This window comes from Erythrolamprus reginae, chromosome 9 (assembly GCF_031021105.1).
Source record: "Erythrolamprus reginae isolate rEryReg1 chromosome 9, rEryReg1.hap1, whole genome shotgun sequence".
NCBI lineage: Eukaryota > Metazoa > Chordata > Lepidosauria > Squamata > Dipsadidae > Erythrolamprus > Erythrolamprus reginae.
Genome location: NC_091958.1, coordinates 53,269,234 through 53,291,287, shown reverse-complemented (window position 1 = coordinate 53,291,287; position 22,054 = coordinate 53,269,234). Strand labels below are relative to the sequence as shown.

At 42.5% G+C, this 22,054-nt stretch overlaps 1 protein-coding gene across 1 annotated transcript in view; it reads left to right on the top strand.

The window, feature by feature from the left end:
* Positions 1 to 4,346: 4,346 nt before the first annotated feature.
* Positions 4,347 to 22,054, top strand: part of WIPI2 (WD repeat domain, phosphoinositide interacting 2) — a 29,749-nt gene continuing 12,041 nt past the window's right edge. Inside the window, exons 1-6 of the mRNA XM_070761308.1 lie at positions 4,347 to 4,712; positions 15,477 to 15,559; positions 19,012 to 19,181; positions 20,050 to 20,146; positions 21,550 to 21,647; positions 21,777 to 21,869. Of these exons, the coding sequence (XP_070617409.1) occupies positions 4,639 to 4,712; positions 15,477 to 15,559; positions 19,012 to 19,181; positions 20,050 to 20,146; positions 21,550 to 21,647; positions 21,777 to 21,869 (615 nt within the window). The 5' untranslated portion in view covers positions 4,347 to 4,638. The remainder of the gene's footprint in view (positions 4,713 to 15,476; positions 15,560 to 19,011; positions 19,182 to 20,049; positions 20,147 to 21,549; positions 21,648 to 21,776; positions 21,870 to 22,054) is intronic.

Genomic DNA, 22,054 nt, shown 5'->3' with positions numbered 1-22,054 from the left:
GGACACGGTTGCCGGGGCAACCAGCATCTCCTGGAGCAGATGCTGGGATGATGGCAGAACATGCAAAGGTGGCTGGAGGGAGGGAGGGGTCAGGCTCTGAGGTCATTTCCAAGCAGACCGGTGTACCCCCCCTCAAGCTGTTCCTTGGGGGAAATAATCTCACCTTCCAATTTTCAATACACTTAATGGCCAGGTGGGGGTGGGAGGAATTTCCTTCATCCTCAAGGCCAATTGGTCAACTCAATGTCCCTCCTTCCAGATAGATGGACTATAGTTCCTGCCCCCCCCCCCATTCCCGCTGTATGAGACCCCACTTGGAATGCTATGTCCAGTTCTGGAGACCTCACCTACAAAAAGATATGGATCAAATTGAACGGGTCCAAAGATGGGCTACAAAAATGGGGGAAGGTCTTAAGTATCAAACTGACCAGGAAAGACTTCATGACCTCCATCTGTATAGTCTGGAGGACAGAAGGGAAAGGGGGGACATGATGGAAACATTTAAATATGTTAAAGGGTTAAATAAGGTCCAGGAGAGAAGTGTTTTTAATAGGAAAGTGAACACAAGAACAAGGGGTCGCAATCTGAGGTTAGTTGGGGGAAAGATCAGAAGCAACGTGAGAAAATAATATTTGCTTCCAGCAGACGTGGTTGGTAAATCCACAGTAATCAAATGTAAACATGCCTGGGAGAAACATAGATCCATCCTAAGATAAAATACAGGAAATAGTATAAGGGCAGACTAGATGGAACATGAGGTCTTTTTCTGCCATCAATCTTCTATGTTTCTATCATGATGCAGTTAAAGTCCCAATTAGAGAGTCTAAGCGTTAGGGTTAGAATTATGACAAATCACGGCTTGAACTATCTTGCTTTGCATGTAACGAGTCTCATATATTACATTTCATCTTTTAAGTTGCATTACTAAATGAACTTTTGCACGATATTCTAATTGTTCAAGTTTCACTTGTACTATGCTGGACTTCACGTCTCTAGTTCTTAATCTAAACCATTTGATTATTGCCTCTGCCCTCTGGTGGACATTGCCAGAACTGCGGTCCATAAGGCGCATCAACAAGGTCCTCTATGGGAGCATTTATTTATTTTACTTATTTATTTATTTACTTATTTATGTATGTATGTATTTATTTATTTATTTAAATACACAATGTAGGTTATAGAGAATATGCACGTAGTAAAATATATAAAATAAATAGAAGAAAACATATAAGAATAAAATATGTCAATAAAGAAGAGAGGGAAAGTTATAGGAATGGAAGAAAAGATATAGGAGATAAAGGAGAGACAAATGTTACACCAACACTCCGCAGTCTGCATTGGTTGCCGATCAGTTTCCGGTCACAATTCAATTAGTTGACAGGACCCGGAGAAGATCCACTCTGTGGGACCTAACTGGTCGCTGGGATTCGTGCAGCAGAAGGCGGTCCCGGAGATAATCTGGTCCGATGCCATGAAGGGCTTTATAGGTCATAACCAACACTTTGAATTGTGACCAAAAACTGATCGGCAACCAATGCAGACTGCGGAGTGTTGGTGTAACATGGGCATATTTGGGGAAGCCCATGACTGCTCTCGCAGCTGCATTCTGCACGATCTGAAGTTTCCGAACACTTTTCAAAGGTAGCCCCATGTAGAGAGCGTTACAGTAGTCGAGCCTCGAGGTGATGAGGGCATGAGTGACTGTGAGCAGTGACTCCCGGTCCAAGTAGGGCCGCAACTGGTGCACCAGGCGAACCTGGGCAAACGCCCCCCTCGCCACAGCCGAAAGCGGTTTCCATCCAGGTAAAGTGTGTTTGGAAATGGAAGCTTTGCAAAGCCTTTCTCTGTGTCCAGGGAACAGGAAGCAGAACCAGAGCCTGGGAAATTAATAAGCCCTCGTTGTTTCTGCACACAAACAAAATGCACACAACCACAAATCTCTTTTGATTCGATTTCCTGGCTGTTTCCTTTCCCTTCTCTTCCACCACCATCTGTTGTCCCTCATGCAAAGCGATCTTGGCATCCACCCCGAAAGAGGCTCAGGGTAAGGAAATCTCTTCGGCTTTATCGGCTAATGGGAGACAGCACTAATTGGAGCCAAAAAGAAGGCACTCCCGACTCCGGTCTGGCCCTTTGGCTAATCTAAACTAATGAGAAAATGAGCTTAGGAATGGCCTTAGGGGACAACAGGGTTTTCTAACTCCCTTGACCTGTTTGAAGGGTGGGGGTGAAATTGCATGCAAGAAGCGTCGTCTTTATCACAAAAAATATAATGTTCCACCGTGGTTGGGTTAAATGAACTTCTTCTGATTTGCTTTTCCAATGAAATTTTATTTATTTATTTTGTCCGATGCAGAACAATACACAATGAAGGTTATACAGGTTATAATAATAATAATAATAATAATAATAATAATAATAATAATAATTTATTGGATTTGTATGCCGCCCCTCTCCGCAGCCTCGGGGCGGCTAACAACAATGATAAACACAATATGTACAATCCAATAATAAAAACAACTAAAAACCCCTATTATAAAACCAAACATACACACAAACATATCATGCATAACTTGTAATGGCCTAGGGGGAAGGAATATCTCAACTCCCCCATGCCTGGCGGTATAAATGAGTCTTGAGTAGTTTACGAAAGACAGGGAGGGTGGAGGCAGTTCTAATCTCTGGGGGGAGTTGGTTCCAGAGGGCCGGGGCCGCCACAGAGAAGGCTCTTCCCCTGGGGCCCGCCAAACGACATTGTTTAGTCGACGGGACCCAGAGAAGGCCAACTCTGTGGGACCTTATCGGTCGCTGGGATTTGTGCGGTAGCAGGCGGTTCCGGAGGTAATCTGGTCCATTGCCATGTAGGGCTTTAAAGGTCATAACCAACACTTTGAATATACTCGAGTAAAATATATTAGAGAAAGAATAGAAGGGAAAATTTAGGAATAGAATATATCAATTAGAGAATAGAAGGATACTATGAGAGTAGGATAAGAAGAATAGAAGAATAGTAGATACGATATATGAGATATAGGAGAGACAATAGGACAGGGGATGGGAGGCAGGCTAGTGCATTTATGCACACCCCTTACTGACCTCTTAGGAATCTTGGAGAGGTCATTTTGCAATTGCAATTCTTGCAATTTTCAATTCTTGCAATTGCAAGAAAAGTAAAATGAATATTATTATACAGACTGAATTGGCAACTCCCCCCCCTCTATTCCTGTATCCCCCCCCAAAAAAAACCACAGTAGAGACCTTCAAATTTCTAGGTTCTATCATGTCTCAAGACCTAAAATGATTACATAACATCAAAAACATCATCAAAAAAGCACAACAAAGAATGTTCTTTCTGCACCAACTCAGGAACTCAAACTGCCCAAGGAGCTGCTGATCCAGTTCTACAGAGGAATCATTGAGTCTGTCATCTGCACCTCTATAACGGGCTGGTTTGGTGCTGCAACCCAACAGGACCAACACAGACTTCAGAGGAGAATCAGAACTGCAGAAAAAACAATTGCTGCCAACTTGCCTTCCATTGAGGACCTGTAGACTGCACGAGTCAAAAAGAGGGCGGTGAAAATATTTACTGTCACCTCGTGTCCTCGACATAAACTGTTTCAACTCCTACCCTCAAAATGTCACTAGAGAACACTGCACACCAAAACAAGACACAAGGAGGTTTCCCCCCAGAATGCCGTCACTCTGCTAAACAAATAATTCCCTCAACACTGTCAGACTTTTTACTAAATCTGCACTTCTATTTCTACTAGTTTTTCTCATCATTCCTATCACCCATTTTCCTCCCACTTAGGACTGTATGACTGTAACTTGTTGCTTGTATCCTAAGATTTTTATTAATATTGTTTCCTGATTGCTTATTTGACTCCTATGACAACCATTAAGTGTTGCACCTCTTGATTCTTGACAATGTATATTTTCTTTTATGTACACTGAGAGCATCTATTCTATTCTATATTTTCTTTTATGCAGAGAGCATGTGCACCAAAGACAAATTCTTGTGTGTTCAATCACACTTGGCCAATAAAGAATTCTATTCTATTCTATCTTTATTTATTGGCTTGATCTGGCGTTTCATTGCACCTCCTTTCTTTAAGCTAGCAAATAAATCAGATCTTTTGCTTTATTTTATTTTATTGGGTAGGCTTTGCTTTTAAATCACTTAGCCATTTTTTAAAACTAAGGCTTCCTAAATAAGCATCCGTGGTCAAATGATCATTTCATCGCCTTTGGCATCTTTTTTCGCTTTGCAAAAAAATAATAATCTTGCACGCAGAAAGGAGAACTGCGCCTGCGCGCACAAAAGCCACACACACCCCCGCCCTCCGGTGAAGAGCCACCGCGCAGGCGGCCTGGCGGTCCTCTCGTCTTCCTTCCCAACGCGCCTGCGCGAGTGCGAAGAGGCCGCCGGGAAAGGAAGGGCGGGATGGCGCACGCGCGGAAAGGCTCCGGCTGCTAGCCAAGCGTAAACAAGGCGGCCGCTTGATGAGGGAGATGAGGAGACGGACGGAAGGGAAGAAGAGGAGCCGGGCCGGGCGCCTCCGAGGCTGAGCCTCGCCGCCCCGCTTCTTGCGTGCTCCCTCCCCGCCCGGCGAAAGGACGAGCGACGAGGCCGCCATGAACTTAGCCAGTCAGAGCGGCGAGGCCGGCTCCGGCCAACTGCTGTTCGCCAACTTCAACCAGGACAACACGTAAGGGAGAAGGGGGCGTGGCCAGAGGGAACGCGCACGCGCGTGCCCGACACGGGGGGGGGGAGCAGGAGCCAAGATTCGAAAGCGGGTGGGAGGGGGGAAGAGGAGGAGGAGGGGGCGTGGCCAGAGATGTCCCCTTTCCCTCCCAACTTGGCTTCCCATCCTGCCTTCTGGTTGTGGATTTTGGGGTAGGGGGTGGGGTCGGGAGGGGAAAAGACTACCCTAAAACGGGTGGGCACAATGGGCTCTTCTATGCCTTGTGGACTTCAACTCCCAGAATTCCCCAGCCAGCATGCTTTAGTTGGCTCAGCTATGACACGTGGACTTCAACTCCCAGAAGCCCATGCACAGAACCAGTAGTAAAAAATGGATTTCACCAGTGCCCTGTTGGCTGAGGAATTCTGGGAATTGAAGTTCGCTCATCAAGGTTGGGAAACACCCTCCCAGAGTGCTCAGCTGAGATGTTCTGGGAATTGAAGTCCACCCATCTTAACAGTAACCAAGATTATGAAATATTGCTATAGGGAAGCGCATTCCAACAGCTCACTCAGTCGGATCTTTCTGTCTTTGCAATGATTAAAAAAAAACACCTTGCAGTTTAAAAAGGCTCAAGTAATAAACATAAATGGAAAAAAAACCCCCAACAACAACAGAGTTATTGACTTATTTAAACATCTGTGGATATTTAATTCAATTTATTTGACTTCTATGGCGCCCAACCCCATGGACTCATTCTCAATCATCCAGGTCAAGTTTTTCAAAAAGTAACTGGACTTTCTTGGTGGTTTTTTAAAAAATTTTTTGATAACATCCGAGAAGCTTCTTCAATTATGAGCAGAAGTTTCTTGAAGGGGAAGCAAAACGTTTTCAAGGAAACAAACAAATAAAACAAATGTAATTAAAAAACAACAACTCAAAGTTAGGAATATTGAAATGCAGCAGCAGGGAAAAAGAGGGAAGCCAATTTATTGAGTTCTTCAGGGTTGGGCGGCATAGAAGTCTAAATAAATAAATATTATTATTATTATTATTATTATTATTATTATTATTATTATTATTGATAACTTTGAAAAATAGAAGGTTATTAGTACTAGAAGGCTATGACCTCACTGGATGGCATGCTATTTTATTAACAGACATGAACAAAATAGCATCTTATATTAAGCAACATTATATTCGTAATACACTAATCCAAGTCTGGCAATTTATTAAAAAGAATTATTTAGCGACTCCAAAGTGGATTTCACCGATTTAATTATTCTTCCATCCCAATTTATTTTCATCAAACATGATAATAACCTACGAGCAGCTGCTTGATTCAAATGATCATCTAATACCTAAACTAACACTTGCAGAGAATGGTATTAACCTAGACTGGTATCAATATATCCAGCTACAGAATACCTATCACAATCATTATTATTATTTAATCAGATTTCTATGCCACCCTTCTCCTGGGACTTAGGGCGGCTCACAGTAAACAAATACAAAAACATAAAGAAATCTAATATTAAATACTCTAAAAATCTCAATGCTAAAAACACATAAAAATTCATATCATACTTCACTCGTAGACCGGGATAGAAGTTAAGATTTCAGTGGCTTCAAGCCTGTCGGCAGAAATGTACTTTCAGGGCCTTACAGAAGACTGGGAGGGTGCGGGGAGTACGAATCTCCAGGGGGAGTTGATTCCAGAGGGCCGGGGCCGCCACAGAGAAGGCTCTTCCCCTAGGCACTGCCAGATGTCATTGCCTGGCTGATGGGACCTGAAGAAGGCCAACTCTGTGGGACCTGACGGATCGCTGGAATACATGGAGCAGAAGACAGTCCCATAGGTGTTCTGGTTTCTGGTAGAAGTTTAGTAATTACAAATAACTCTCATTAAATGCATCATTTCATGAATAAAGCAACTCCGTTTATTTCTCTGCTCTCCTGTACTTCAACACATTCCAGACATCAATCGGTCCGTCATCTCTCTTCTAGCCGCATTCCTCACATTCCTTTTCCTGCTTCACTTAAACAAGATTATTTCCTAACTACATAGCTATTAAAAACAGCAACACTGACTAAATACAATACAAAATACTTTGCCTTACTTTAGCGTGGCGAAAAGCCCCTCCATATTTATTTTCAGCAACGTTGAAACTCCACCCTTCTTCTCCACTAGCCCCCTGACGTGCCAAATACCTCACTACAACATTTAACCCATTCCTCTCCTTAATATCTTCTTCCAGACACCTGTTCTCTACGTTTCGGAATCCTTCTGAATTTAGGATTAACCCAGCGAGCGTCTGATTCTCCCTCGCTAGATCCTGAACTCATGGCCCCATCCTGTGGCTGGCCTCCCACCTGTTCTACTACCTGTAACCCCGGGCCCCCCACTACTTCATAAACACTATCTGAATCCGAGTCCTCAATATCTTCATCATCCTCCAACTGATCAGGAGTATGTACAACAATAGGTAATCGGGACCCAATTTCCCCCTCTCTTGTCCAGGGGTGAAATTCAAAGTTCCTGCTACCAGTTCTCCAGAACCTGTTGAATTTTACCCCTGTTCTTGACCCAGTCTTGCTTTCACACAATTCTCCCACGATAAAATGGTTGAGAAAATAACGATAAGGTTCAGGAGGGAAGTGTTTTTAATAGGAAAGTGAACCCAAGAACAAGGGGACACAATCTGAGGTTAGTTGGGGGAAAAGATCAGAAGCAACGAGAAGATATTATTTGACTGAAAGAGTAGTAGAGGCTTGGAACAAACTTCCAGCAGATGTGGTTGGGAAATCCATAGGGACGGAATTGAAACGTGCCTGGGATAAACATATATCCATCCTAAGATAAAATACAGGAAATAGTATAAGGGCAGACTAGAGGGACCAGGAGGTCTTTTTTTGCCGTCAATCTTCTGTGTTTCTATGATCCTCCACAGTTGTTCCTCCTCCTCTTCCTCCTCGTCCTCCTCCACCACCACCTTCTCCTCCTCTTCCTCCTCCTCCTCTTCCTCCACCTCCTCCACCACCTCCTTCTCCTCCTCTTCCTCTTCTTCCTCCACCACCACCTCCTCCACCACCTCCTTCTCCTCCTCTTCCTTCTCCTCCTCTTCCTCCTCCTCTCCTCCTCCTCCTCTCCTCCTCCTCTTCCTCTCCATAGACCCCACTTCCTTCTAGCACTGATGTTGTTCCCTAGTTGGGTCACGAAGAAACATTTTCAAGAAAACAAGCAAGTTCAGGTCAGTTGGGGGAATGATCAGAAGCAACATGAGAAAGTATTATTTGACTGAAAGAGCAGTAGATGCTTGGAACAAACTTCCAGCAGATCTGGTTGGCAAATCCACAGTAACTGAATTTAAACATGCCTGGGATAAACATCTATCCATCCTAAGATAAAATACAGGAAATAGTATAAGGGCAAACTAGATGGACCATGAGGTCTTTTTCTGATGTCAATCTTCTATGTTTCTATGTCTCAGGTTTCTGTTTGGTTTGCTTGAAGGGGTGCAAAACTCTGTGCTCCTTCACTGGGCTGCGTTTGAAAATCTACCTGGGATATTTTGTGTGTGATTCGTTTGGGAGGAAAAACCCTAAAGTGCTTCTGCTGTTTCCGTCTTTCTTTTTTTGTGTGGCTGGTTCCGTTAACTCCAGCGGTGGCTCCTTGTCTGTATGTGTACATTTGTGAGTTGGCAGGAGGGTACAAGACCGAAATGCTGCAGAGGCCTCGTCTCTTGAATGCAAAGTAGGTTTAATTCTTGCAAAAAAGGGGAGGGGGGGAAGCGGGGGTTAGATTGCTGATGTGTCAAAATAGGAAATTTTAAAGAAAATAGAGTAGAATAGAATTGAATAGAGAAGAGTAGGATAGAGAAGAATAGAATAGAATAGAGAAGAATGGAATGGATTGGAATAGGAGTAGAGTAGAATAGAGAAGAATAGAATGGAATAGAAGTATAGAATGCAGAAGAATAGAATAGAATACAGAAGAATATAATGGAATAGGAGTATAGAATAGAGAAGAATTAAATAGAATAGAGAAGAGTAGAATGGAATAGGAGTATAGAATACAGAAGAATAGAATAGAATAGAGAAGAATAGAATGGAATAGGAGTATAGAATAGAGAAGAATTAAATAGAATAGAGAAGAATAGAATGGAATAGGAGTATAGAATACAGAAGAATAGAATAGGAGTAGAGTAGAATAGAATAGAATAGTAAAGTTGAGTAGAGAATAGAATAGAATAGAAAGGAGAAGAATAGAATAGAATAGGAACAGAATGGAATAGGAGTAGAGTAGAATAGAGAAGAATAGAATAGAATAGTAAAGTTGAGTAGAGAATAGAATAGAGAAGAATAGAATAAAATAGAATAAAAAGGAGAAGAATAGAATAGAATGGAATAGGAGTAGAGTAGAATAGAATAGAATGGAGAAGAATAGAATAGAATAATAAAGTTGAGTAGAGAATAGAATAGAGAAGAATAGAATTGAACAGAATAGAATAGAGAAGAATGGAACAGGGAAGAATAGAATGGAATAGAATAGTGGAATAAAGACTAGAATAGAGTAGAATAAAATAAATAGAGAAGAATGGAATGAAATAGGATTGGAATAGGAATAGGTTAGACTTCTTTTACTATTGTAATTTGTATTTTTATATGGTTGCAAGCCGCCCTGAGTCCCATTGGGATTGGGCGGCCTAGAAGTCGAATGAATGAATGAATGAATGAATGAATGAATGAATGAATGAATGAGTTGAGGACAACCTCTACCTGCTATTCAGAGAGCTGCATTTGAATCCCAACCTGGTTCTGACAACTTTTGAGAGCCAAAAAGTTTTTGGTAGGGACGGAGGAGGAGGAGACGCCCAGGTAGGGCGAGCGAACCTTGTCGGCTGGAAAGGACAGTCAATGCCAGCAGTTTACAACCACAATATGTTCTGTTCCCGACAAGCGTAGGCTTAATTATTTACGTGCCTGTCTCTCAGCGGTGGTTAATTGATCTCTGCTGCCATTGAAGAGAGGGTAATTAACTTTGCGTGGGCTGTTTGTGTCTTTGTGTTTCTGTACATGTCTTTCATTGAAGGAATTGTTGCTTCTACACAACAGAATCAAAAGGGGAGCAGGACGGAGGGGAGGTTGCCCCCCCCCCTACTTATTTTCTTTCTTTTTTTTATTTTTTATTTTAAACAAAATACAGTGTTTATTGAAGATAAATAGGGAAGGGGATACATAAAGCAAAAAGGACTATGGGAATATTGGTACAAATGTATATATGAATTTAGAGTGTGCAGTTATAAATCAAAACGCACGCTTACATATATAAAAGGAAATAAAGCTATAAAGAGAGAAATAGAAGGAAGGAAAAAGAGAAAGAAAAGAGAAGAGGGAAAATTAAAAATAAAAGAAAGAAGAAGAAAGGAAAGAAAGAGAGAGAAAGAAAGAAAGAAGGGGAAAATTCATATCTATAAATTTATCAGATACCGTAAATAGTGTCAACTTATCCGTTGACCAGATTACTCTACGGCTTTTAAGTTCTTTGCTATCAGTATAGATGAAGGTTTTGTGTTTCTGAATTTGAGGTAGAGTTTAAATTTTGTCGTTTTGAATTTGTTCATCCGTTTATCACTGATTCATAATGTTGTTTTATAAGTTTGTGGGATAGTTGTTTGGGTGAAGGGTAGGAGGATCATGATGGAGTTGTATATGTTGTCTTTCCTCCAGCCGAATGTACCATTTATTCCACGCTTTGTAGAACTCCGATTCCTCATTTCAGAGAGAGTGATGAACTTTGTGTGGGCTGTTTGTGTCTTTGTGTGTCGGGTACGTGCCTTTCATTGAAGGAGTTGTTGCTTCTACACAACAGAATCAAAAAGGGCCCCCTACTCATTTTCTTTTCAATGATGGAGTCCAGGCAGGCGGGGCTGTGTGATAGACAGGTTGTCTCAGCTTCTAATAAGAGGGTAGGCGTCAGGAATATGGACATAAACACCCCAATTCCTACTCCTTGTAAAAGGACCTTACAGAGGTCCTGTAAGAGGCAAGGAACATCATCACTGCCCTTCTAGCTCTGATGGTGTTACCTGGTTAGGTAACAAAACGTCTGCAGGAAAACCATCAAGCTCAGAGAGCTCCAACGAGAGAGAGGGAGCGATGGAGGAAGGATGGATCACTAATGATACTAGCTAGTTGGACCAAGAAGGAAGGAAGGGAGAGAGAGAGATGATAGGTTGAATGGGAGGGATGGAGGAAGGAAGCAGAAAATAGGTTGAGTGGATGGGTGGGAGAGAGGGAGGAAGGAAGGAAGCAAGGAGGGAAGGAAGATGGGAGAGAATAGGTTGAACAGGAGGGAGGAAGGAAGGAATAGATTGAATGGCAGGGATGGAGGAATAAAGGAGAAAATAGGTTGAATGGATGGAAGGAAGGAAGGAAGGAAGGAGAGAATAGGTTGAATGGGAGGGATGGAGGAAGGAAGGAGAAAATAGTTTGGATGGGAGTGAGGAAGGGAGAGAATAGGTTGAACAGGAGGGAGGAAGGAAGGAATAGATTGAATGAGAGAGATGGAGGAATAAAGGAGAAAATAGGTTGAATGGATGGAAGGAAGGAAGGAGAGAATAGGTTGAATGGGAGGGATGGAGCAAGGAAGGAGAAAATAGGTTAAATGGAGGGAGGGAGGGAGGGAAGGAGGAAGGAAGGAAGGAGAGAATAGGTTAAATGAAGGAAGGAAGGAGAGAACAGGTTAAATGGAGGAAGGAAGGAAGGAAGGAATAGGTTAAATGGAGGAAGGAAGGAAGGAGAGAATAGGTTGAATGGGAGGGATGGAGCAAGGAAGGAGAAAATAGGTTAAAGGGAGGAAGGAAGGATATTAACTAGTTGGGCCATGAAACGTTCACAAGATAACCTCCAAGCTCAGAGAACACCAAGGACCTTAAAGTCCTCCTCCTCCTCCCTCCACAAATCCCACCCCCTTCTAGCACTGATGATGTTATCTAGACGGGTCATGAAATGCCCGCCATAAAACCTTCCAAGCTCACAGAGCACCAGAGCTACAGATATTCTCTCCTGTCAAAACCAGTGAGTCTACCAGCAAGACGGTCTTCAGAGGCCGACCCACCAACATCAACATCAGAGTCCGAAAGGAGTTGGGCAGCTCAGAAGTCTAATAAATCAAATTGAATTAAATCAAGGCTAATAACCATCAGTTTCCAGGTTTTCCATCCATTCACTCAACCCTTGTTTGAAGTCACCGAGGCTGGCGGCCAGCACCCGATTTCATGATAACAATTTCCAAACCTTGGTTGCAACACCTGTCAGTTAATAATCTCCCACTCGCTTCTCTGACTGCTTATATTAGATTAGTTTGATCGTCTTATTAAAAAAAAAGAGTCCGACAAAAACTTATAGCTACGTGACTTGCCACAAAACTAAGTCATATTGGAACACAATAGAAAAGTGGATAAAAGAAATTACTTTACAGGACATAAAGAAAACGCCAGAATTTTTTTTACTAGGTATAACGAACCAAAAATACAAAAAGGATTTTTTTTTTCTTAATTATACATATCCTGACAGCAGCTAGGATAGTATTCGCACAAAATTGGAAGGTGGGAGACATTCCCAAGGAAGACGAGGTAATAAGAAAAATTATAGAGAGTGCCAAAATGGATATGATGACAAGGCGGTTAAACAATCATGAAGAATCAGAATTTTATGATATTAGGAACAAATTGTATATATGGTTAAATAAAAGGGAAAAAACAAAATTTAAATGATTCAAAAGTATCTATAGATATTAGAAATAGCTTTGTTTTGTTAAACTTATAGGTAATAATTACACAGAAACAAAAATTCTTCTTTTCATTTGAATTATTATATTGATTTTATTTATTTATTTATTAGATTTGTATGCCGCCCCTTTCCGTAGACTGGGGGCGGCTCACAACATAATAAAACAATTCATAACAAATCTATTAATTTACAATTTAAAAATTTAAAGTAGTTAAGAAAACCCCATTTTTAAGCAGACATACCTACAAACATACCATGCATAAATTATATAGGCCCGGGGGAGATATCTCAATTTCCCCATGCCTGACGACAAAGGTGGGTTTTGAGGTGTTTACCAAAGGCAAGGAGGGTAGGGGCAGTTCTAATCTCTGGGGGGAGCTGGTTCCAGCGAGTCGGGGCCGCCACAGAGAAGGCTCTTCCCCTGGGGCCCGCCAACCGGAGAAGGCCGACTCTGTGGGACCTAATCGGTCGCTGGGATTCGTGCAGCAGAAGTTATTAGTGATTTTTTTCTGTATTAGAAAGACTTCTAAAGTAAGTGGGGTAATTGCAACCCCAAGTTAATGTTAAATGTACGTATGTCTTGTTGGTCTTTTTTATGGAAAATTTAATAAAGATATTATTAAAAAAAACAACAACTCATAGCTACGTTTTGTGATCTCCAGCGTAACCCCAAAAGGCGGCCTTGACTCTCTTTGAATTGCATATTATTATTATTATTATTATTATTATTATTATTATTTATTAGATTTGTATGCCGCCCCTCTCCGTAGACTCGGGGCAGCTCACAACAATAACAAGAACAATGTAAAAAACAAATCTAATAATTGGGTTAAATAAGGTTCAGGAGGGAAGTGTTTTTAATAGGAAAGTGAACACAAGAACAAGGGGACACAATCTGAAGTTAGTTGGGGGAAAGATCAAAAGCAACATGAGAAAATATTATTTTACTGAAAGAGTAGTAGATCCTTGGAACAAACTTCCAGCAGACGTGGTAGGTAAATCCACAGTAACTAAATTTAAACATGCCTGAGATAACATAGATCCATCCTAAGATAAAATACAGGAAATAGTATAAGGGCAGACTAGATGGACCAGGAGGTCTTTTTCTGCCGTCAGACTTCTATGTTTCTATAATTTAAAAAACACTAAAAACCCCATTATTAAAAGCAAACACACACACATATTCCTGCCCTCGGAGGGCCATAAAACCATATTCCATTCTGTTGAATATTTCTTATTGCCAGATGACAAGATTATCTTTAACGCATTTTGCTCTCCCAACACCGAGTCTTTTTTTTTTTTTTGCCTTTCTCACTCCGCAAATCATTACCAAGTGAGAACACACTGTGCGTTCTGCTTGCTTTAGAGTCCGTTAAAATTGATAGCGACTTATAAATAACGGGTCGTACAAACTCTATAAATAATCTTGAAACCACTAGATCAAAAATACTGACTTTCCCTTTGGGGCGCATTATAGAGAACCATTTTCGTGTTTCTGCCCAAGTTGTGCTTTCGAAGAGAAAATGAATTGTCGTGCGATTCGTACCCGTGGTGAGACACAAATGAGTTTTTATAATCAATAGCTATTTCTCTCTCGAGGATATAACCAGCCTTTGCAATAAACAGAGAGAGAGAGGATATTCTCTCTTTCTCTCTCCCGGCCTTCTCCAAACAGAAGAATTTTGCTTGGAGACAGGACAAAACATTATTGAACTCGGCGCAAACAAATTGTACAGCGGTCAACCCGATAGAAATACAATAAGGTGTGGCTAGACTTTGACTTATGACCGTAATGGAGTCTGCCCATCACACTTGTAAACGGCGAGGGTCGTAAAATAGAAGAATAGAATAGAACAAAATAGAATAGAATTCTTTATTGGCCAAGTTTGATTGGACACACGCAAGGAATTTGTCTTTGGTGCAGATGCTCTCACTGTACATAAAAGAAAATATATATTTGTCAAGAATCATGAGGTGCAACACATAATGATTATAGGGGTCAAATAAGCAATGAGGAAACAATCAATATTAATAAAAATCTTAAGGATACAAGCAACAAGTTAGAGTCATACAGTCATAAGTGGGAGGAAAAGGGTGATAGGAATGATGAGAAAAAACTAGTAGTAATAGTAGTGCAGACTTAGTAAATAGTTGGACAGCGTTGAGGGAATTATTTGTTTAGCAGAGTGATGGCATTTGGGGGAAAAACTGTTCTTGTGTCTAGTTCTGGTGTGTGGTGCTCTGTAGTTTTGAGGGTAGGAGTTGAGACAGTTTATATCCAGGATGCGAGGGGTCAGTAAATATTTTCACAGCCTTCTTTTTGGCTCGTGCAGTATACAGGTCCTCAATAGCAGCCATTGTTTTTTCTGCTGTTGTGATTATCCTCTGAAGTCTGTGTCGGTCTTGATGCTCCTGTTGCCTAATTATATTATATACAGATATATATGACATTGGACCAGAATACCTCCAGAACCACCTTCTACCGCACAAATCCCAGCAGCCGATAAGGTCCCACAGAGTTGGCCTTCTCTGGATCCTGTCGCCCAAACAATGTCGTTTGGCAGGCCCCAGGGGAAGAGCCTTCTCTGTGGCGGCCCCGACCCTCTGGAATCAACTCCCCCCAGAGATTAGAACGGCCCCCACCCTCCTTGTCTTTCGCAAATTATTCAAGACCCACCTATATCGCCAGGCATGGGGGAACTGAGACATCCTCCCCCAGGCTTTTATATTTATGTTTGGTATGTATGTGTTGTATGGTTTTAAATTGTTGGGCTTTAAGATATGTTTTATTTTAATATTAGATTTGTTTCACTGTTATATTGTTTCTATTACTGTTGTCAGCCGCCCCGAGTCTTCGGAGAGGGGCGGCATACAAATCTAATAAATAAAAATAAATAAATATAAATATATATATACTATACACACACACCAAGCCATGCCCACAGAACCGTAGTAAATTCAGGATCCTTGTTTGACCTCTTGTTTATTTTTCAGGTCCTTGGCAGTTGGCAGCGTGTTGGGGTACAAATTCTTCTCTCTGTCTTCTGTGGATAAACTGGAGCAGATCTACGAATGCAGTAAGTGGCTTCTTGTGGCGTGTGAGTGTGTGTTTATTTCCTCCTTCCCATTCTCACTTTTCATAAATGTCGGCCGTAGGCCAAAGCAGGATTTCCCAGCCTCCTTGGCGTTAGGATCTATGGGCTTGTTCCTAGTTGTAAGTCTCTTTTTTCCCTCCCAGCACTGACGTAACTTTGAACGGTTGAACAGTTGAACTTTCAACTAAATGAATGTTTATAAGTTGAGGTCTACCTCTATAAAAGTGTTCATAGAGTCCTTCAGGATTGGGCGGCATAAAAGTCGAATAAATATATAATATATATAATGGGAGCATTCTGATTTCCGACACTCCTTAGTTCTAAGTTGCTTTTCTCCTTGTTTAGTTTCCACCCATTGCTTCTTGTTCTACCCTGAGGTGCTTTGGAGAAGAGGTTGACTCCTTCTTCTTTGTGGCAACCCCTGAGAGATGTTGGAAGACTGCTATCATGTCTCCCCTGGTCCTTCCTTTCATTAAACGAGCCAGGCCCAGTTCCTGCAACCGTTCTTCTTCTACGGAGAGAGGTGGCATACAAACCTAATAAATAAATATGTTTGAGACTCCAGTCCCTTAATAACTTTTGTCGCTCTTCTCTGCACTATTTCTAGAGTCTCAACATCCTTTTTGCATCGTGGCGACCAAAACTGAATAATAAATAATAATAATTTATTAGATTTGTATGCCGCCCCTCTCCGAGGACTCGGAGCGGCTCACAACTATAATACAATATCACAAATCCAATATGTTAAAAAATGCCCTATTCCAAGTGTGGTCTTACCAAGGCCTTATATTATTAACCCTTCACGTGATCTTGATTCTCTCCCTCTGTTGATGCAGCCTAGAACTGTGTTGGCTTTTTTGGCAGCTGCTGCACACGGCTGGCTGATATTTAAGTGGTTGTCCCCAGGGACTCCGAGATCCCTCTCACAGTTACTACTGTTGAGCAAAGTCCCCCTTATACTGTACCTGTGTGTTTTGCTTTTCTTGCCTAAATGTAGAACCTTCCTTTTTGTTCACCAGGCATGGGGGAGTTGAGACACCTTTCCCCCAGGCTGTTTTATACTATGTTTTATGTTTGGTATGAATGTGTTGTTTGGTTTTTTAAATAATGATAGGGTTTTATATGTTTTTTAATATTAGATTTGTTCTGCTATAATATTGTTTTTATTATTGTTGTGAGCCGCCCCGAGTCTTCGGAGAGGGGCGGCATACAAATCTAATTAATAATAATAATAATAGTAATAATAATAGTAATAATAGTAATTATTATTATTGTTATTGTTATTGTTATTTGAGTTCTTAAGACTAAACCTCTGATCCCGGCGACCAACCGAGATTGGTTCCCACATGTCCTGTTCGCCTGGAGCGCCCACTTTGTCTCGGACTTCCTGAATTTCTCTGTATCTCAGAAAGCAGAAATCTTTTGGTCCGAAGGCCTCATGAATCAGAACCCCTAACGATAATTAACTTCCTGGCCTTTTCCCCCAGTTGGCGAACACCGACTGCAAATGCCATTGGATGCGCGAAGATTTATATTAATAGCCGCATACGAGAAGGTCTCGCTAGCGGCCTGAAATGTATTTAGCAGGCACCAGTTTTGAGTGGCTGTTTTTATTTACAGCTCTCAAAGCTCCAGTGAGTGGAGAGCTTTTATCCCACTTGTTCTTTCGCCTTCACCCATTTAACAGCTTCGCGCTGAAATATGGCAGGCTATTTATAGGCAGCTGTGATTAGAAATGGCAACCTATTGATCCACGAGAGAGAAGGAGAGAGTTTCTGGCCGGCAGTTGTTTAATTGACTGCCTCCATGTTCTGGTTCAGTTGGAAATGTTCTGTCTCTTAGACCAGTGTTTCCCGACCTTGGCAAGTTGAAGATATTTGGACTTCAACTCCCAGAATGCTGGGAATTGAAGTCCAAATATCTTCAAGCTGCCAAGGTTGGGAAACACTGCCTTAGACCCATGTACCTCTGCCTTTGTTTTTAAATTATCTGTGTCCAGCTAAAACTCTCGGGTACTTAAGAACATAAGAGTATAAGAAGAGCCCTGTTGAATTAGGTCAAAGTGACTGTGGACTGACCAACCACGTCTGCTGGAAGTTTGTTCCAAGCATCTACTACTCTTTCAGTCAAATACTGTAATATTTTCTCACGTTGCTTCTGATCTTTCCCCCAACTAACCTCAGATTGTTTGCCCCTTGTTCTTGGGTTCACTTTCCTATTAAAAACACTTCTCTCCGGAACCTTATTTAACTCCTTAGCATATTAAAACTCATGACATATTAAGAAGAGCCCTGCTGAATCAGGCCAAAGCCCATCGAGTCCAGCATTCTGTGTCCCACAGGGGCCCACCAATTGTCCATGGGGATCTTGAGCAGAAGGAGAAGGCAAGACCCTCCCTTTCCCTTGAACCCCAACAAATGAGACCTGAGAGAACCCTGCCTGCCTTAGCCCACATAGAAGCGGCACATAGACATCCGTTTCAATAACCACCTATGATATACTTGGCATCCGTGAATCTGTCTAATCTTGCCTTGAAGATCTCCAGGCTGACAGCTGTCACGACCTCTTCTGGAAGGGAATTCCATCAACCAAGAACCCTCTGGGGGAAGAAATATTTCCCTTTGTTTCTCCTCACTTTCTTACCTATGAGCTTTAGGGAGGGGCCCCTCGTCCTAGCATTGTGTGATAGAGAAAATGATTTTTCCCTATCCACCTTTTCTATCCATGCATTAAAAGAGAGCAACTCCACAGCACGCACAATTAAGTTAAGAACATACGAACACAAGAAGAGCCCTGCTGAATCGGGCCAGAGCCCATCAAGTCCAGCATTCTGTGGCCCACAGTGGCCCCCCAATTGTCCATGGGGATCTTGAGCAGAAAGAGAAGGCAAGACCCTCCCTTTCCATTGACCCCCCAACAAATAGTACCCAAGGGAACCCTGTCTGCCTCAACCAACATAGAGGCGGCACTTGGAAGAGGAAGGAAGGAAGGAAGGAAGGAAGGAAGGAAGGAAGGAAGGAAGGAAGGAAGGAAGGAAGGAAGGAAAAATAGGTAGTGAGGGTGCGAGGAAGGAAGGATAGGAAAGGATGAAAAATAGGAAGGAAGGAAGGAAGTAACATAAGAACATAAAAAGAGCCATGCTGAATCGGGCCAAAACCCATCGAGTCCAGCATTCTGTGGTTTACCAATTGTCCATGGGGACCTTGAGCAGAAAGAGAAGGCAAGACCCTCCTTTTCCCTTGACCCCCAACCAATGGGACCCAAGGGAACCCTGCCTGCCTCAACCTGTCTCAGGGAAACACGGTAGACAATTTCTTGGGGAGGGCGGCTGAGTCTCGTGAGCTCTTTCCTTTCCTGCCCCAGCAGTTAACCTGGTTGGTTGTCGTGTCTCTTGTTTTGTGCCGCCCCGCTCCCTTCCCACCGTCGCCTCGCAGATGACACCGAAGACGTCTGCATCGTGGAGCGGCTCTTTTCCAGCAGCCTGGTGGCCATCGTGAGCCTCCGGGCGCCCCGCAAGCTGAAAGTCTGCCACTTCAAGAAAGGGACGGAGATCTGCAACTACAGCTACTCCAACACCATCCTGGCCGTGAAGCTGAACAGGCAGGTGAGTGGGGACCCGTTCAGGCAAGCTGCTGCTGGTGGTGGCGGCGGTGGTGAGAAGGCGGTACTGCAACCAACTGTCCGCAGTTCGATCCTTAACAAATTTCTCATTTAGCAACATGAATTTTGGGCTCAATTGTGGTTGTAATTCAATGGCTACCTATATAAGCCTTTCCTTTCATTCCCTTCCCCTTCCCCTTCTCTTTCCCCTTTCCTTTCCCTCTTCAAAATTCCTCCCTCCCTTCCTTCCCTTTAGTTCCTCTCTTTCAAATTCATCCCTCCCTCCCTCCTTTCCAATTTCTCTCTCCTTCCTTCCCTTCTTTCCTAATTCCTCCATCCCTCCCCCCTTCCAAATCCTTCCTTCCTTCCTCTCTTTCAAATTCATCCCTCCCTCCCTCCTTCTTTCCTATTCCCTCCCTCTCTCCTCCTTCCAAATCCATCCTTCCGTCCTCCCTTTCAAATTCATCCCTCCCTCCCTCTTTTCCAATTCCTCCCTCTCTCCTTCTTTCCTATTCCCTCCATCTCTCCCTCCTTCCAAATCCTCCCTTCCTCTCTTTCAAATTCATCCCTTCCTCCCTCCTTTCCAATTTCTCCCTCCCTTCTTTCCTATTTCCTCCCTTTCTTTCCTTCCTTCCTTCCTTCCTTTCTTCCTCTCTTTCAAATTCATCATAATTTAACAACTGGAGTGATCCGTCTAACAACTGCGGCAAGAAAAAGCCGTAAACTGGGACAAAACCCACTTAACAAATGTCTCTCTTTAGCAACATAAACTTTGGGCTCGGTTGTAATTCGAGGACTACCCCTACAAGTCTAAGTGCTATTGCTTTCTGCTTCTCTCTCTCCTTCCTCTTCTTTTTATTTCCCTCCCCCAGAGATTGATCGTCTGCCTGGAAGAGTCTCTGTATATACATAACATACGGGATATGAAGGTGCTACACACCATCAGGGAGACGCCCCCCAACCCTGCAGGTAAAAATATGCTCCTTACTCTCCTTTGATCCCTCTCTGACGCTGACACCTTTCCGCTCCCCATTTTAGCTGGTTACGTCCAAAAGAGTAAGGTGGGCGTGTTCATCTGGGCGATGTTAGTGTCAGGTGTGAAAGGGAAGCTGCGATTAAACTGATTTATTTCCACTAATTTCCATGCACAGGTGTCAATACAACCAGGTAAAAGTTAAGGAAATTCAAGAAAGTCTTTTGTAGCTATGTAGAGATTCTAGGCTGATTCCTCTTGTGACTCCACCTTCAGATTCTAGAAGGCCTACAGTTAGTCTGCTGTTTTGACATCAGCCACATTTTGAAGTACACACACACACAGACACACACACACACACACCAGGCTCCTAGGTCCCAAAAGAATCAAATCCAATAAATAACTAAATAAAATAAATGTCACGCTGAATATTGACAGCCCCAGAGACATTCAGTAATTAAATAGTTAACTGTGTGTGTTTTATCAAGATCCTCCTATGATGATGTAATATCCTGCCACATCTAACCTCACATCCTTCTTTTTCATGCTCTTTGCTCACTCTCCATTATACCTCTATCATGTGAAGACATGTTTTATTATGTTGTCCATCGAGACATGTTTATTTTCTACTTTTGTAATGAAAAGAGGGGGATTGTGATCCCCTTATATAGAGCGCTGGTGAGACCCCATTTGGAATACTGTGTTCAGTTCTGGAGACCTCACCTACAAAAAGATATTGACAAAACTGAACGGGTCCAAAGACGGGCTACAAGAATGGTGGAAGGTCTTCAGCATAAAACGTATCAGGAAAGACTTAATGGACTCAATCTGTATAGTCTGGAGGACAGAAGGAAAAGGGGGGACATGATTGAAACATTTAAATATGTTAAAGGGTTAAATAAGGTTCAGGAGGGAAGTGTTTTTAATAGGAAAGTGAACACAAGAACAAGGGGACACAATCTGAGGTTAGTTGGGGGAAAGATCAAAAGCAACGTGAGGAAATATTATTTTACTGAAAGAGTAATAGATGCTTGGAACAATCGTCCAGCAGACATGGTTGGTAAATCCACAGTAACTGAATTTAAACATGCCTGGGATAAACATAGATCCATCCTAAGATAAAATACAGGAAATAGTATAAGGGCAGACTAGATGGACCAGGAGGTCTTTTTCTGCCGTCAGTCTTCTATGTTTCTATGTAAAAGAAATCTTACTTTGAAAACAAATGAATGGGCTCTCATCTGTCGCCTCCGCGGTGGGTTAATGTTGAAACGGACATTAATCATTTCCAAACTGTTGACAATAAATAATATTATCGTTGTGATTACTCTTGATTCTTTCACTGGCCGTTTTGCAAAGGAGGGAGAGTCCAACCGTGCCCTTTTCCTGTTTCTCTAAGGATTGTGTTCCCTGTCCATAAACAATGATAACTGTTACCTGGCTTATCCGGGGAGCGCAACCATTGGCGAGGTCCAAGTTTTTGACACCATCAACCTGGTAAGACCACGCAGGCTCCCTGCCAGGCCCTGGTCTCTGAAGATTGGGGTGGTTTAGGGATGGGCAGGAGGGCAGGAACCGCCATTCTGCACTAAGATCTTGTGTTCCATTTCTCGGGTTTCTCCGCAGAGGGCTACCAACATGATCCCCGCTCACGATAGTCCGCTGGCCGCCCTTGCTTTCGACGCAAGCGGAACGAAACTTGCCACCGCCTCCGAAAAGGTGTGTTTCCAATCCCGTCGCTGGAGGTGGGGGGAAAGGGGGAGGGTATTAATCAAGCCCCCTTCCTCTGTTTACGAGATGTAATGTGTGGTTGTGAATGAATTGGCTGACTAATTTTATTATATATGGGATTTTAGTAGTAATTTTTAATTAACTATATTTGTCCTCCAGACTATACAGATTGA